The sequence below is a fragment of the Temnothorax americanus genome, unplaced genomic scaffold (genome assembly GCF_048541705.1).
Source record: "Temnothorax americanus isolate GAGA-0224 unplaced genomic scaffold, ASM4854170v1 Scaffold44, whole genome shotgun sequence".
NCBI classification, from domain to species: domain Eukaryota; kingdom Metazoa; phylum Arthropoda; class Insecta; order Hymenoptera; family Formicidae; genus Temnothorax; species Temnothorax americanus.
Window position 1 is genome coordinate 905846 of NW_027509591.1, and position 15587 is coordinate 921432.

The window sequence follows — 15587 nt, forward strand, 5'->3', positions numbered from 1 at the left end:
GACATCTTGCTTGCGAGTTCTTGAAGATGCCTTATACGGATATCGCCTAATGGGTTGTTTTTTCCTGAATGATCCAGTAGGACATTTATACACTCCGAACAATTCTCTGGAATATCGTGAATTCCCAAAGATCAAGCTTCTTCCTGGAGCTGAGCCAGTGTAAGATCAGTGAAACTCCTTTTCAATACCATCCTCGAAGAGAGATCACGATCTTAAAGTGTTCGAATGTTGATCACGTGATAAGCACGTGTTGAGCACGTGAAGACACCGTGAAACGGCGAACGCGATGCGCGATATGTCGAGACAGCAATGGCTGTTCTACGACACAAACGCGCGCGAAACCAATATGGCGACACGATATGCCGGTTATTTCCGTTCCACGTGGAACCGACTTTATGACGCCGTTGGAAATATCACGGCAAAACAGACACCAACGCACTGCCTGATACGGTCGTTGAGACAAGCACGCAATAACTAATCGTCCGACCGTCGCGCAAATGCCGCCAACGATCGGTGCAGAATGGTGATAAAACGATGACTGACGCGATATCAGCAAAATAGTCAATCACATTAATCGCTCGGGGAGCGTGTGGAAAGCCTTAGAGACCACGGAATGCACTAAAACAGTCAATGCGGGAACACCGCGATCGATGCAGTCCGATTAGTAACAAAACTGTACGTGAGCTGTATTCGCTTCTAAAGTACCACGCACTCGCGCTCGAACCACTTCTGAGCTGTAAGGCCGGTTCCGTCAGAATAACGCGTAGGAGGAAAACGAGGTGTGTGCGGGTACAAACAAGTACAGCTTCTTCTAGCACCAAATGTATTTTCGACGATTGGTACAATGGCCGGTCTTTACCGGAGATTCTTACCCGGACTTTCAAGCACATGCCGTTCTTGCAAGGACTGACTTGCCGCCTTCTTCCTCGGCAGGATATCCCTACCGCTCTTACTTGCCGGGGAGACAACCAATCCCCGGCCACCGCGTTAGCGCTCTTACATTTAGCGCTGCCGTCGGCAGCGCGGCCAATCACCGGCAACCGATGCGCACGCCACTTCTGGTATGATCCCGCGGTTATTTAGGAGATTAGGAGTAACCTTACAATATCATCATTTTTAGTACAGAACCGTTGGGTCGTTTTTTGCATTGAAAATAATCTATTGCTGATTGTATCACTAGTCGGTTTCGTATGTAAGAAATTATGGAATTGCGGAATGACAAGATTACATATTTTAAAACAACCTAGCTTCCGAAGCGCGGATTTGCTTGCGGCTGGTCAGGGTTTGCAGTAGGCGCGAAGGAAAGACACACGACTCGGTTTTCGGGGTAACAAACAAAGATTTATTCTAACATATGTACAAGCGTCGTAACAATTTCAGTGAATATAGTGACGGCGCGGGATATTTACAAAAGCTCGGGTCGCGAGTGGAGCGACGAAGACTCCGGCGGAAATATTCGCAGAGAATATCGTGGCGGCGCGGGGTCTTTACAATAGTTCAAATCGCGGGTGCGATGGTAGCCGAGATTCATACAATATAGTGCCGGATCGCGGCACGGCGGTTTGCGGGTGCTGCTCGTGAAGCGCGAAACGCGGACGAGATTGCGGTAATCCGGCGCGGTAGGCGGCGGGATTAAGCTAGCGCGAGGTCGACCACCGAGAAGCGCTCGGCGGTGGCTACGAGCGGCTAGCTCGAGGGAAAACGGCGCGAGTCCGGCCACCGAGAAGCGTTCGGTGGAGGCCGACTACGAGCGTCGAGAGGTGAAGCTGGTCGTCAGCCGAGGCGCACTCGGCGAAGACAGAGAATGCCGGGGGCGCTCTAGCTACCTTTGTTTTCGGACTGGCTTTTGGACGGATGTAGCTGGTCGTTAGCCGAGACGCACTCGGCGAAGACAGAGAATGCCGGAGGCGCTCTACCTTGGTTTCTGATTGGCTTTGGATGGATGTAGTTGGTCGTTAGCCGAGACGCACTCGGCGAAGACAAAGAATGCCGGGGACGCTCTACCTTCGTTTCTGACTGGCTTTGGATAAGCGGATGCGATAGTTCAAGATCGGTGCGGTCGGTGAGACGGATGATCAGGAATGGCAAATTATTGTGCCAGCGACGCCTGGCTTATATACGCGTCGCGGCGGTGTCACGGAGTGGCGGGGGTAGCGACGGCAATCGCGAGCGCCGGGACGATGCGGAAGAACGATCGGTGATTACGCTCGGCGCGTCGAGGCGGTCGCCGCGGTAAGTCCGTTCGCGGACTTCCCAACAATACATGCTACGTATTAAAAAGTACAATGGGCACGCCGTGCCCGTTCTCTGCCCTGCGGGTGGTCGGCCGGGCGGTCTCGGCAGGGTGTTCATGCCGGAATGATGCATATTCGGGGGTGCATCGTTACAAATTTAGTAAGATTTTTTATGTTGTAGCGTCTAGTGTTGTCTTTGATGTCCTTCGATAGAGCTATCTTACTGTTTCATCCCATTACCCTCTCGAATTAATCTTTAGAAAAGTCAATCTGAGATTAAAATATCTGCTTAACAGTAAACTTAAACACATAAATGAAATTGAATCATTAAGTCGACGACACGGTGCAGAGTAAAAAATTCATAGTCATTCCGTTTATAAAAAACATATCTAACAAAGCTGCTCATTTACTTAACAACGATGAGCATACGATAGGATACAGAGTGTTAAATAATCTTGGCAAGTTCGTCAAGGCACAAAAAGACAAAAATCCCTGAATTTTGTGAATGCCGTCTGTTTTAAATATATTTAAATACTTTTTTTTATTTAAATATAATATATCAAGAGACACGGTAGTGTCTCGCGCCAAGTACACGCGGAGCGAGACCGACCGTGACTCTTTTACGCGACGCGACGGGTTGCGAGTACCCGAGATGTTGAGATCTCGATAACGAGTGAACGGATCAAGTTCTAAGTAGGCTTGATCGATAGCTTGGGGTCCAATTAGGGGGGGGTTTCTCTCATAATATTCCGCTACGTGCCTTACGAGCGGAGATATTGCGACGCAAAGTCCAAATGTGAAAATTTATTTTTAAGATACTCCTCCTAACGCTCTCATTCAATATTATTATGATTATCAGAGAAACGTCCTTTTCACTTTTTCGACGCTGGCGGCGCAGGTATCGCCAGTTTCGATATCGCGCGCGTATTTCAAAATTAGGTCGATAAACTTATCGGTCAGGAGGAAGATTTCTATTTAAGTAAAAATTAGGTATATATATAATAAATATTGAGTCAACGGAAAAGTAGGTTCTCTATGCTAGGCAGAAAGTGCCGCTAGGGAATTTTTAAGTCGATTCTTATGAATCAAGCTTGAATTTGATGTCTATGTATCCCAGGTTGCCGATGACAAGGTCCAGATAGTGCGCTTTATAGTTTTCGGTGTCCAGGTGTAATAATACGTTGAATTCGATGTCTGTCCCAGGTTGCCGATGACGAGGTCCACATAGTGCGCTCCGTAGTTTTTGGTGTCTACGTGTATTAATATCTTGAATTCGATGTCCACGTGTCCCAGGATGCCGATGACGGGATCCAGATAATGCGCTTCATAGTTTTCGGTGTCCAGGTGTAATCGTACGTTGAATTCGATGTCTAGGTGTCCCAGGTTGCCGATGACGAGGTCCACATAGTGCGCTCCGTAGTTTTCGGTGTCCAGGTGTAATAATACGTTGAATTCGATGTCCACGTGTCCCAGGTTGCCGATGACAAGGTCCACACAGTGCGCTTCGTAGTTTTCGGTGTCCAGGTGTAATCGTACGTTGAATTCGATGTCTAGGTGTCCCAGGTTGCCGATGACGAGGTCCACATAGTGCGCTCCGTAGTTTTCGGTGTCTACGTGTATTAATACCTTGAATTCGATGTCCACGTGTCCCAGGTTGCCGATGACGAGGTCCACACAGTGCGCTTCATAGTTTTCGGTGTCCAGGTGTAATAATACGTTGAATTCGATGTCCACGTGTCCCAGGTTGCCGATGACGAGGTCCACACAGTGCGCTTCGTAGTTTTCGGTGTCCAGGTGTAATAATATGTTGAATGCGATGTCTACGTGTCCCAGGTTGCCGATGACGAAGTCCACATAGTGCGCTCCGTAGTTTTCGGTGTCCAGGTGTAATAATACGTTGAATTCGATGTCCACGTGTCCCAGGTTGCCGATGACAAGGTCCACACAGTGCGCTTCGTAGTTTTCGGTGTCCAGGTGTAATCGTACGTTGAATTCGATGTCTAGGTGTCCCAGGTTGCCGATGACGAGGTCCACATAGTGCGCTCCGTAGTTTTCGGTGTCTACGTGTATTAATACCTTGAATTCGATGTCCACGTGTCCCAGGTTGCCGATGACGAGGTCCACACAGTGCGCTTCATAGTTTTCGGTGTCCAGGTGTAATAATACGTTGAATTCGATGTCCACGTGTCCCAGGTTGCCGATGACGAGGTCCACACAGTGCGCTTTGTAGTTTTCGGTGTCCAGGTGTAATAATATGTTGAATGCGATGTCTACGTGTCCCAGGTTGCCGATGACGAGGTCCACATAGTGCGCTCCGTAGTTTTTGGTGTCTACGTGTATTAATATCTTGAATTCGATGTCCACGTGTCCCAGGTTGCCGATGACGGGATCCAGATAATGCGCTTCATAGTTTTCGGTGTCCAGGTGTAATCGTACGTTGAATGCGATGTCTAGGTGTCCCAGGTTGCCGATGACAAGGTCCACATAGTGCGCTCCGTAGTTTTTGGTGTCTACGTGTATTAATACCTTGAATTCAATGTTCACGTGTCCCAGGTTGCCGATGACAAAATCCAGATAGTGCGCTTCATAGTTTTCGGTGTCCAGGTGTAATCGTACGTTGAATTCGATGTCTAGGTGTCCCAGGTTGCCGATGACGAGGTCCACATAGTGCGCTCCGTAGTTTTCGGTGTCTACGTGTATTAATACCTTGAATTCGATGTCCACGTGTCCCAGGTTGCCGATGACGAGGTCCACACAGTGCGCTTCGTAGTTTTCGGTGTCCAGGTGTAATAATACGTTGAATGCGATGTCTACGTGTCCCAGGTTGCCGATGACGAGGTCCACACAGTGCGCTCCGTAGTTTTTGGTGTCTACGTGTATTAATATCTTGAATTCGATGTCCACGTGTCCCAGGTTGCCGATGACAAGGTCCACATATTGCGCTCCGTAGTTTTCGGTGTCTACGTGTATTAATACCTTGAAATTGATGTCTAGGTGTCCCAGGTTGCTGATGACGAGGTCCACATAATGCGCTTCATAGTTTTTGGTGTCTAGGTGTATTAATAACTTTAAATCTGAATGGGTGCGTTCAGCCAATACTCCGCTAGCCTAGCAATCGTGAGCAGTTGCTCGTTTTTGCTCGTTTCTTCTCTTTTTAATCCAGTAAGTCAAAAAAGAGGAAACGAGCGAAAACGAGCGACTGCTCACGATTGCTAGGCTAGCAAAATATCGGCTGAACGCACCCAATGTAGGACACGTAGATATCGAATTCGAGGTATTAATACATGTAGACACCGAAAACTACGAAGCGCACTATGTGGACCTCGTCATCGGCAACTTGGAACACGTGGCCATCAAATTCAAGGTATTAATACACCTGGACACCGAAAACTATAGAGCGCGCTATGTGGACCTCGTCATCGGCAACCTGGGACACCTAAACATTGAATTCAAGCTTGATTCATAAAAATCGACTTAAAATTTCCTTAGCGGCAGAATTAAAATTATGTCATGACATAATAAAAATCGCTGAATTAAAATTATGTCTAGACATAATAAAAATTGGACAAAAATTATGTTTAGACATAATAAAAATTGGATGAATTAAAATTATGTCTGACGTAAAAATAATTATCAAAAATATCGATACCTGAAGATATCGGTACATATACAGTTGCAAACAACATTCAGTAAGACACGCAAATAAAAATAAATAAAGAATTTTACAGTTAACGACTTATTAACATTAATCATGCTTTATTGCGATTATGTTTTATGTTGAAATTGAAAAATATATACAAGGTGTACAACTAAAAGGGTTACAGATTATTATTTTTAAAAAACTGAGCAAAATATTAAATTGTTGTTTTCTTTAGAAATAATAGTCCGTAACACTTTTAGCTTCATACCTTGTATTATATACGGTTTATGAAATTATAAGATATATTGTTTATAAGATTAAGTTGCGTAACACTACAAAAAGGCGTGATATCCGTACAAAATTACCTTTTTAAAAAAAAGGTAAAATGAGCGCCAAGTACACGCATAATAGTGTATATGTATTATGTTGTTACCCTGTTATGTTGTTACCTCGAAAAAAAACAAAGTGGTAGTATTATACCTCCAAATAGCTTTATCCTGTACATACTGTTTATACAATGCGTAATATACTACAAAAAGGCGTGATATCCGCACAAAATTACTTTTTTTAAAAAAAGGTAAAAAAAGCGCCAAGTACACGTATAGTAGTGTATATGTTGTTACCTAAAAAAAAAAAAGAAAGTGGTAGTATTATACCTCGAAAAAACCTAAGTAACAAGTGGTAGATCTTTATATCTCGAAAAATCTCGAAAAAATTTAAGCAGTAGTATCTTTATTTCCGAAAAATTATAACCCAAGTGATACACGTCACAAAATTATGTTACCTTATCAAAAAGAAGAGTCGCGCTTCAAGTGATCTATTACAATTACAAAAAAGAAATGATATCTCTTTAAATTAGAGCGCCAATTACAGATGTATATTGCCTCAAAAAATAATTGTTGCACTACATTAAAAAATCTTTACATTGTGTCAATTAGAAAAGAATGTATAATAACAATTTTATAAGATTAAAAAATTTTATTTAAATTTAACAAGGGAATACAAGATATTTAAATACAAAGTTATTTACATGTGTATTTTTTAATGGCCACAAAGAATTACAGAGGTAACAGTACAAAATAAAAATATTTTATTAAAATACATAAATTTTTCTTGTAAAAAAACTTGGCGCTGCTAGACCTCGAAATTTTAAATAAATAAATAAATATATTCTATACTTAATTATAAGCCGCATTATCCGCCGTCCGCGTAGTCACGCACACCCATATCACTCACTCCCACATCCACGCTGATAATCATTTAATATTACTCCCATTGTATTCTTCTCTGAATTATTTTTATTTATTGTTGTTTTTATTTATTTAAAAGGTCTAGCAGCGCCAAGTTTTTTTACAAGAAAAATTTATGTATTTTAATAAAATATTTTTATTTTGTACTGTTACTTCTGTAATTCTTTGTGGCCATTAAAAAATACACATGTAAATAACTTTGTATTTAAATATCTTGTATTCCCTTGTTAAATTTAAATAAAATTTTTTAATCTTATAAAATTGTTATTATACATTCTTTTCTAATTGACACAATGTAAAGATTTTTTAATGTAGTGCAACAATTATTTTTTGAGGCAATATACATCTGTAATTGGCGCTCTAATTTAAAGAGATATCATTTCTTTTTTGTAATTGTAATAGATCACTTGAAGCGCGACTCTTCTTTTTGATAAGGTAACATAATTTTGTGACGTGTATCACTTGGGTTATAATTTTTCGGAAATAAAGATACTACTGCTTAAATTTTTTCGAGATTTTTCGAGATATAAAGATCTACCACTTGTTACTTAGGTTTTTTCGAGGTATAATACTACCACTTTCTTTTTTTTTTTTAGGTTTAAAACAGACGGCATCACGCCTATTATCAATGAAGATAATGATGAAGATTAAGATTAGTCCATCCATATGAATATAATTATAAACAGTGTAAATAATAGTATGAGAGTGATTATGTAAACAAATGTGTATGTGTACTTTATTATTTTTTTATATTTAAATATATTTAAATATATTTAAAACAGACGGCATCATACACCTATTATCAATGATGATAGTGATGAAGATTAGTTCATCCATATGACTATAAATAATGTAAATAATAGTATGAAAATGATTATGTGAACGAAGTGTATGTGTACTTCTGTTCGCGATCGAACCGTAATCCCCCGTGAATAATCGCGAGGAGAATTATCGCTTAAGCCCAGCATTGTTTCGGGAACAACCGCCGTTATTCCAAGACCTTCGAGAAGCCGAGAAACGAACGCGGTTTTTTCCTCGCGTGCTCGCTCTATCCCCTTTGTCTCATCGCGCGACGTAAACATTGGAGACGGAGCTCCTGACCTCGGCGAGAACAGCTGATCGGTTGCCGACTCCGAAATTCGAGACGTTCAAACCGAAAGACAAGTCGACGGGTCGGCTACCGATTGGCTCGGCTAATTGTTCGGCTCATTACCGGGGATACGTGATGCGTGGGGATAGGGAGCTCGTACCTCCGAGTGCGCCGGAGGCTCGGGCAGATACGTTTTCGGAGACGTAACGAGCATCTCTTCCGTTTCGAAAAGCGAATTGTCACTTGCTTGGAGTCTCGACGACGGCTCGATCCGTGGCTCGCGGAATAGATCGTGCGACGAGAACCGTAGTTCGCGGAATAAGCGCCGATTTTCCAGGAATCAGAACCGCGTTTCGTGGATTCCTAATCTCCGTGTAAATAAATGTATATACTCTGTGTAAATATATTCTGTAAATAGACATACGAGAGTTAACTGGAAATAAGTCCCATTCCCGCGCCTCTAACTCGATCTTCCTTCTGCTCACGCACATTTATTGGTCCTTCGAGCCGGATTTCGCGACCGATATCCGCGCCGCGAGTGAGTGGTCAAGGGTGAGTTTCTCGTGCTACGAGTGACCGCCTGGAAGACGAAGATGAGCAACCCTGAGATGGAGGGACTTATCCGTTCGCAGAACGAGCTGCACGGGCGCATCGCACGCGCCTATGAAAACTTGAAGAAAGCGGGAGGCGCAAGATTGACAATGGGACTGGTGAATGCTCGCCTCCAAGCCTTGGAATCGAACTGGAACAAGTTCGAGGAACAACACGGCAAACTGCTATTAATGCCTCCAGACGTCCTTGCCGCCACTGACTATAAGGAACAGGACCTCCCGGCTTTGGTGGAGGAGACCTTCTTAACGCAGAAGGGAATGTTCCTGGACGTCCTCCTGTCGCACAAGGCGAGGGAGGAGGCTGCAACTAAGAATGAGACTTCGGAGACGGCGACAACGACGAGTCGCACCACGTTACCGCGGATTCAGCTGCCGGAATTCTCAGGCAAATACGAGGACTGGCCGTCATTCCGCGACCTCTTCCACTCTCTCATAGGCCGGGACGCTAACACGACGCCGGTGGAAAAGCTGCACTACCTCAAAACTTCCTTGAAAGGTGAGGCTGAGTTATTAGTCCGGAATATCGCGACGACGGCCGAAAATTATAACAGTGCGTGGGACGTATTGAATGCGTATTATGAGAACAAGCGACTTCTCACCCGCGCGTATCTGTCCAATTTCCTTGCGCTAACTAAAATGAAGAGTGAATCGGCGGTCGAGCTTCGAAAGATTTTCCACGGCGTCAAAGCAACGGTCAGCTCGTTGGCGAGTATCGGTCGGCCTATAAACCGTAGCGAGGACTTATTCGTTTATCTGGCGGTCGAGCTACTGGATCCGCGTTCGCGACGCGAGTGGGAAACGTCAATCGGCGACACGACCGAGCCTCCGACGTATGCGACTCTCGAGCAATTCCTGGATCGGCAACTGCATACGCTCGAGTCGATGCAGCCTGCTAAGGTCGACGGAGCCGCCGGTAAGGCCGCGAGCGGAGCCGCCAAATCCGCGCGGAGCCACCTCGCTCGGAAGCAGGAGGGAAATCCGGACGCCAAGCGAGGTCGTTGCCACTGCTGCCAAAAGGACCATATCCTCATGTTCTGCGAGGACTACAAGAGGAAAACAGCCCAGGAACGGAAGCAGCTCGTCGACAACAAGAACCTGTGCCTGAACTGCCTCGGTTCTCACAAGGTCAGTGAGTGCGCGTCGAAGAAGGGGTGTGCAGCGTGTGGCGCGCGACACCATACTTCCGTCCACGATGCGTGTCGCGAGGTCGAGGTCGCGAAGACGGTTCACGCGGCTCAAAGACTTGCCGTAAAGCCGAGCGCGGTGCTCCTCGCCACCGCTCGCGTTCGCGTAGCCGATCGGTTCGGAACCTTGCATCGCGCTCGCGCGCTGGTCGACCAGGGATCGGAGTCGTCCTTTGTGACCGAGCGCCTCGCGCAAAGATTAAAGTTACCGCGTTCTCGCACGTCGGTTTCGATATTCGGCGTCGGCGGACAGAAAACGGCCGTCGCCAAAGGACGCGTATCGCTGACTCTCGCGCCGCGAACCGACGGCCCCGCGATGTCGGTCTCCGCGCTCGTACTCCCCCGGCTCACAATATACGCCGGCGGTATCGAGGCCGGCGCTGAAGCGTGGTCTCATCTTCGGGGTCTGGAGCTGGCGGACCCCGAGTTCAGCGCGTCCGACTCGGTGGACATTCTCCTCGGTGCCGACGTTTACGCGGAAATATTGCAAGAGGGACTTCGCAAGGGGGGTAGTCGCGAGCCCGTCGCGCAAAACACGACTCTTGGCTGGATTCTGTCTGGCGCTATCGGTGAAGGTGCTTCGAGTCACTTCGCGCAATCCTACCAGTGCCGTGTCGAGGACGAACTGTCGCAACTAGTGAGGCGATTTTGGGAGCAGGAGGAGGTTCCGTCGGCTGCCGGACCGCTCTCGAAAGCCGATCAGGAGTGTGAGGAACATTTCGCGCGCACACATTCGCGTAAGCCCGACGGGCGCTACGTGGTGCGACTCCCCGTCGTCGAGCCGATGCCGAATCTCTGTGGTACGCGCCGCGCGGCCGTTCGCGTGATGAAGGCCATGGAAGCAAAGTTCGCGCGGGATGCTTCCTTCCATGCGCTGTATACAGATTTCATGCGTCAATACGTCGAGCTCGGGCATATGACGCCGGTCGATCCTCCGGCCGATCCGGCGAAAATGGCCGTCTGCTATCTGCCTCACCATGGAGTGATGAAGGAAACCAGCACGACGACGAAATTGCGAGTCGTCTTCAACGGTTCTTTCGCGCTGCCGACGGGGGCGGCGCTAAATAAGTATCTGCAGACCGGGCCGAACTTGCTGCCGGCTTTGGCAGAGATCTTACTCCGTTGGCGGCGTCACCGGTACGTTTTCGCGGCGGACATAGAGAAAATGTACCGGCAGATCGAAGTCCACCCGGAAGACAGGGATCTGCAGCGCATAGTCTGGCGTGAGAGCCCTAGCAATGTGTTGCTGGAATTTCTCCTAATCACCCTCACGTACGGGCTTGCTTGTTCCGCGTTCCTAGCGATTCGCACGCTCCATCAGCTGGCCAAGGACGAGGGAGTTGAGTTCCCGCTAGGAGCTATCGCCCTCCTACTGGAGACCTACATGGACGACGTATTGTCTGGCGCGGACACGATCTCGAGAGCCAAAGAGATCCGTCGTCAGCTGGACCGAATCTGCATGGCGGGCGGCTTCCCGCTCAAGAAGTGGTCGGCGAACGAGGCGTCGATACTCGATGAGGTCCCTCCTGAGGATCGCCTTCAACGCGAGCCCCGGTGGTGGCTCCCGGGAGAGAGCCACTTGACCCTCGGGCTGCGTTGGCATCCACGCGAAGATCAGTTCGCCTACTCGACGCAACTGACCCAACTGGAGGCTATTACGAAGCGGTCGGTCTTATCTTTAGCCGCTCGGCTATTCGATCCGCTGGGGTGGCTCGCCCCCACTACCGTATTAGCTAAAATTTTGTTTCAGTCCACCTGGTTGCTGGGATTGGATTGGGACACGCAGCTCCCTGACACCGACGTCCGACGATGGCTCGAATTCCAGGCCGGACTGCCTCTACTGGAAACGATCCGAGTGCCCCGATGGCTGGAGAGCGATCAAGAAGGTGTTAAGCGCGAACTGCACGGATTCGCCGACGCCTCGGAAAAGGCGTACGCAGCGGTGGTCTACCTGCGGACCGAAAGCTCGAGCGGCGAAGTAGTCGTGAGCCTCGTGGCGGCGAAAACCAAAGTCGCTCCGTTAAAGCAGGTCAGCCTTGCACGGCTGGAGCTAAACGCTGCCGCCTTACTCGTCCGACTCGCCAATCATGCTCGGCGGGTCCTCAAGATAGAAGAGGATCCGACCCATCTGTGGACTGATGCGACCGTAGTGCTAGGCTGGATTCGAGGTCACCCTGCTTCCTGGAAGACATACGTGGCAAACAGAGTGAGTGAGATTCAGCTCACTCTCCCTGACGCTTATTGGCATCACGTCCCCGGGCGTGAAAACCCCGCCGACTGCGCGTCCCGAGGCCTCTTAGCAAGGGAACTCGTGGAGCACCCGCTCTGGTGGCAGGGCCCGGCGTGGCTCCGAACTAAAACCGGTCCGTGGTCCGCTCCCTTGGACGACGAAGTACCCGTCGACCTCCCGGAACGGCGCTCTCACATACATGCCGTGGCAGCCGCTACGGAGGAGCCCGAGCTGCTGACGAGGTACTCATCCCTGACGAGCTTGGCGCGGACGACAGCTTGGTGCCGCCGTTGGCTGCGGTGCCTGCGGGCGAGGCGGACTGCCCACGAGAAACAGCCCGATTCCTCCGCTGGGCTCGTACTAACACGCGAGGAGCTCAGCGACGCCATCGTGGGTTGGATCGGCTGGGTTCAATCCATTCATTTCAAGGGGGAAGCGACGGCCCTCCGAAAGAACGCTCCGCTGCCGGCGCGCAGTTCCATCGCCTCGCTGAGCCCCTTCCTGGACGAGCGAGGCCTACTCCGCGTCGGCGGTAGACTCAAGAACGCCATGCTTGCCTACGACGCTAGGCACCCTGTGATCTTGCCGGGACCGTCACGATTAACGAGGCTTATCGTGGAGGCGTGCCATCGGCGGACATTGCACGGAGGAGTGCAGGCGACCCTCGGGGCCCTTCGCCAGGAGTACTGGGTCCCTCGCGGTCGCACATTGGTGAAAGGGTGTATTCGGCGTTGCGTGACGTGCGTGCGATGGCGGGCGGCCTCTCCACAGCCTCTCATGGGAAGCCTCCCTGGTCCTAGGGTAACTCCCGCTCGGCCATTCCTGAACACCGGAGTCGACTACGCCGGACCGGTGTGGCTGAGAACCTCCAAGGGACGGGGCCAGCGGGCCTCTAAAGCATTTATCGTTGTCTTTGTATGTCTGTGTTCTAGAGCGGTACACCTCGACGTGGCTACGGACTACACCGCCGACGCCTTCCTGGCTGCGCTGCGCCGCTTCGTTTCCCGCCGCGGTTTATGCCAGACGTTGTACAGTGACCGCGGCACAAATTTTGTCGGTGCCGACGCACAATTGCGCGATCTATTCTCCGCCGGCGGCCAGAGGGGCCGACGCATCGCCGAGCGCGTTGCTGAGGAGAGGATAGCGTGGCGCTTCAATCCCCCCGCTGCGCCCAACTTTGGCGGCATCTGGGAGGCAGCCGTCAAGTCGACCAAGCATCACTTGCGGCGAGTGATCGGCGAGGCGACTCTCACCTACGAGGAGATGGCCACGTTATTATCTCAGGTAGAGGCGTGCCTGAATTCACGTCCCCTGCAGGCCCTGACAGACGACCCTGAGGACCTCAGCCCGCTCACTCCCGGCCACTTCCTCATAGGCTCGGCCATCAGCGCCGTACCGGAGCCGTCGTTGACGGAGGAGAGAACGACTCGGTTGTCCCGCTGGCAACAAGTCCAGCAGATGCGGGACCATTTCTGGGCGCGATGGTCTGAGGAGTACCTCCAGACGCTTGCTCATCGCCCGAAATGGCTCAAGGCCGACCTGGAGGTGCGAGCAGGCCGCTTGTGCCTCGTAAGAAGCGAGACGACGCCCCCGACCAAGTGGCCCCTCGCTCGGATTGAGGAGCTACTCCCGGGCGACGACGGACAGGTTCGCGTCGTCAAAATTCGAACGGCGGCATCGATACTCACACGGCCTGTGAGCAAACTCGTCCTCCTCCCGGACTGCGACGCACCGGGAAGCGAGGAGTAATCGCGAAAACCGTCATCTCCTTATCGCGTCGTGCGCGAATTAGAATCAATTAAATATCATCGTAGGTTGCACCATACGAGGCGGGCGGAATGTTCGCGATCGAACCGTAATCCCCCGTGAATAATCGCGAGGAGAATTATCGCTTAAGCCCAGCATTGTTTCGGGAACAACCGCCGTTATTCCAAGACCTTCGAGAAGCCGAGAAACGAACGCGGTTTTTTCCTCGCGTGCTCGCTCTATCCCCTTTGTCTCATCGCGCGACGTAAACATTGGAGACGGAGCTCCTGACCTCGGCGAGAACAGCTGATCGGTTGCCGACTCCGAAATTCGAGACGTTCAAACCGAAAGACAAGTCGACGGGTCGGCTACCGATTGGCTCGGCTAATTGTTCGGCTCATTACCGGGGATACGTGATGCGTGGGGATAGGGAGCTCGTACCTCCGAGTGCGCCGGAGGCTCGGGCAGATACGTTTTCGGAGACGTAACGAGCATCTCTTCCGTTTCGAAAAGCGAATTGTCACTTGCTTGGAGTCTCGACGACGGCTCGATCCGTGGCTCGCGGAATAGATCGTGCGACGAGAACCGTAGTTCGCGGAATAAGCGCCGATTTTCCAGGAATCAGAACCGCGTTTCGTGGATTCCTAATCTCCGTGTAAATAAATGTATATACTCTGTGTAAATATATTCTGTAAATAGACATACGAGAGTTAACTGGAAATAAGTCCCATTCCCGCGCCTCTAACTCGATCTTCCTTCTGCTCACGCACAACTTCATTTTTGAGTGTATGTGTACGTGTATGTGTATGCGTACTTGGTGGAAACAGCGATTTATCGATATATGAAATAGAGACCCTAAGAGAATTGATTGGTCCATATGCATGTGCATAAGGAAATAGACCAATCCGTTTCTTTATGCATATATAGTTATGCATCTATGCAAGTTTGTCTGGATAGACCTTAAGCCCTAGAGCATGCGCATGTGACCCCAGAGCCTAGTGCGTGTACACACGTATGTATGTACATAGATATAGCGGTTGCGCTCCTGAATGCCCACAATGTGTGCAATCGCCACTAAACGCAACTGGAATGTTAAGCCTTGTGTCCACGATGCTAGAACTGCGTCCGAGTTTTGGTTTAAGCCAATCAACTTGTAACTCTTACAGAAAAGTAGCAGTTTCATTGGCTTAAACCGAAACTCGAACACAGTTCTAGCATCGTAGACACAAAACTTAAAAAAAAATTTTTCAATAACTTAAAACCATTGCACGTAACAAAGTTTTAGTCATAATCGTAAGGCCGTAAAAAAATAGATCAATCACAGTCGATTATTCTCTTTGAGCTCAAAAAATAATCAAGTGTGATTGGTCTATCTTCTTACGACCTTACGATTATGACTAAAACTTTGTTACGTGCAATAGCCTTTACAGCTCTTAACATTACCAATCAACCACTAAATGATTGGTAAAAAAGAATTTAAAATTCCCATCAGTCAAAGTGGAGGCGCTAAAGAAGGTTAAAAATTTGTTGACAATTAATTCTTTTTTTTTTTAAACGCAAAACTACCAAAAGGTTTCAATGCGGTACCAAACACTGCCAATC

The 15587-nt window shown here is 48.8% G+C and overlaps 1 protein-coding gene across 1 annotated transcript; it reads left to right on the top strand.

Annotated features, from left to right (window-relative positions):
* The first annotated feature begins 8807 nt into the window (after positions 1 to 8807).
* Positions 8808 to 13988, top strand: LOC143903196 (uncharacterized). The gene has a single exon (XM_077416654.1). The coding sequence runs from the start codon at positions 8808 to 8810 to the stop codon at positions 13986 to 13988; it is 5181 nt and encodes a 1726-aa protein (XP_077272780.1).
* The last annotated feature ends 1599 nt before the right edge of the window (positions 13989 to 15587 follow it).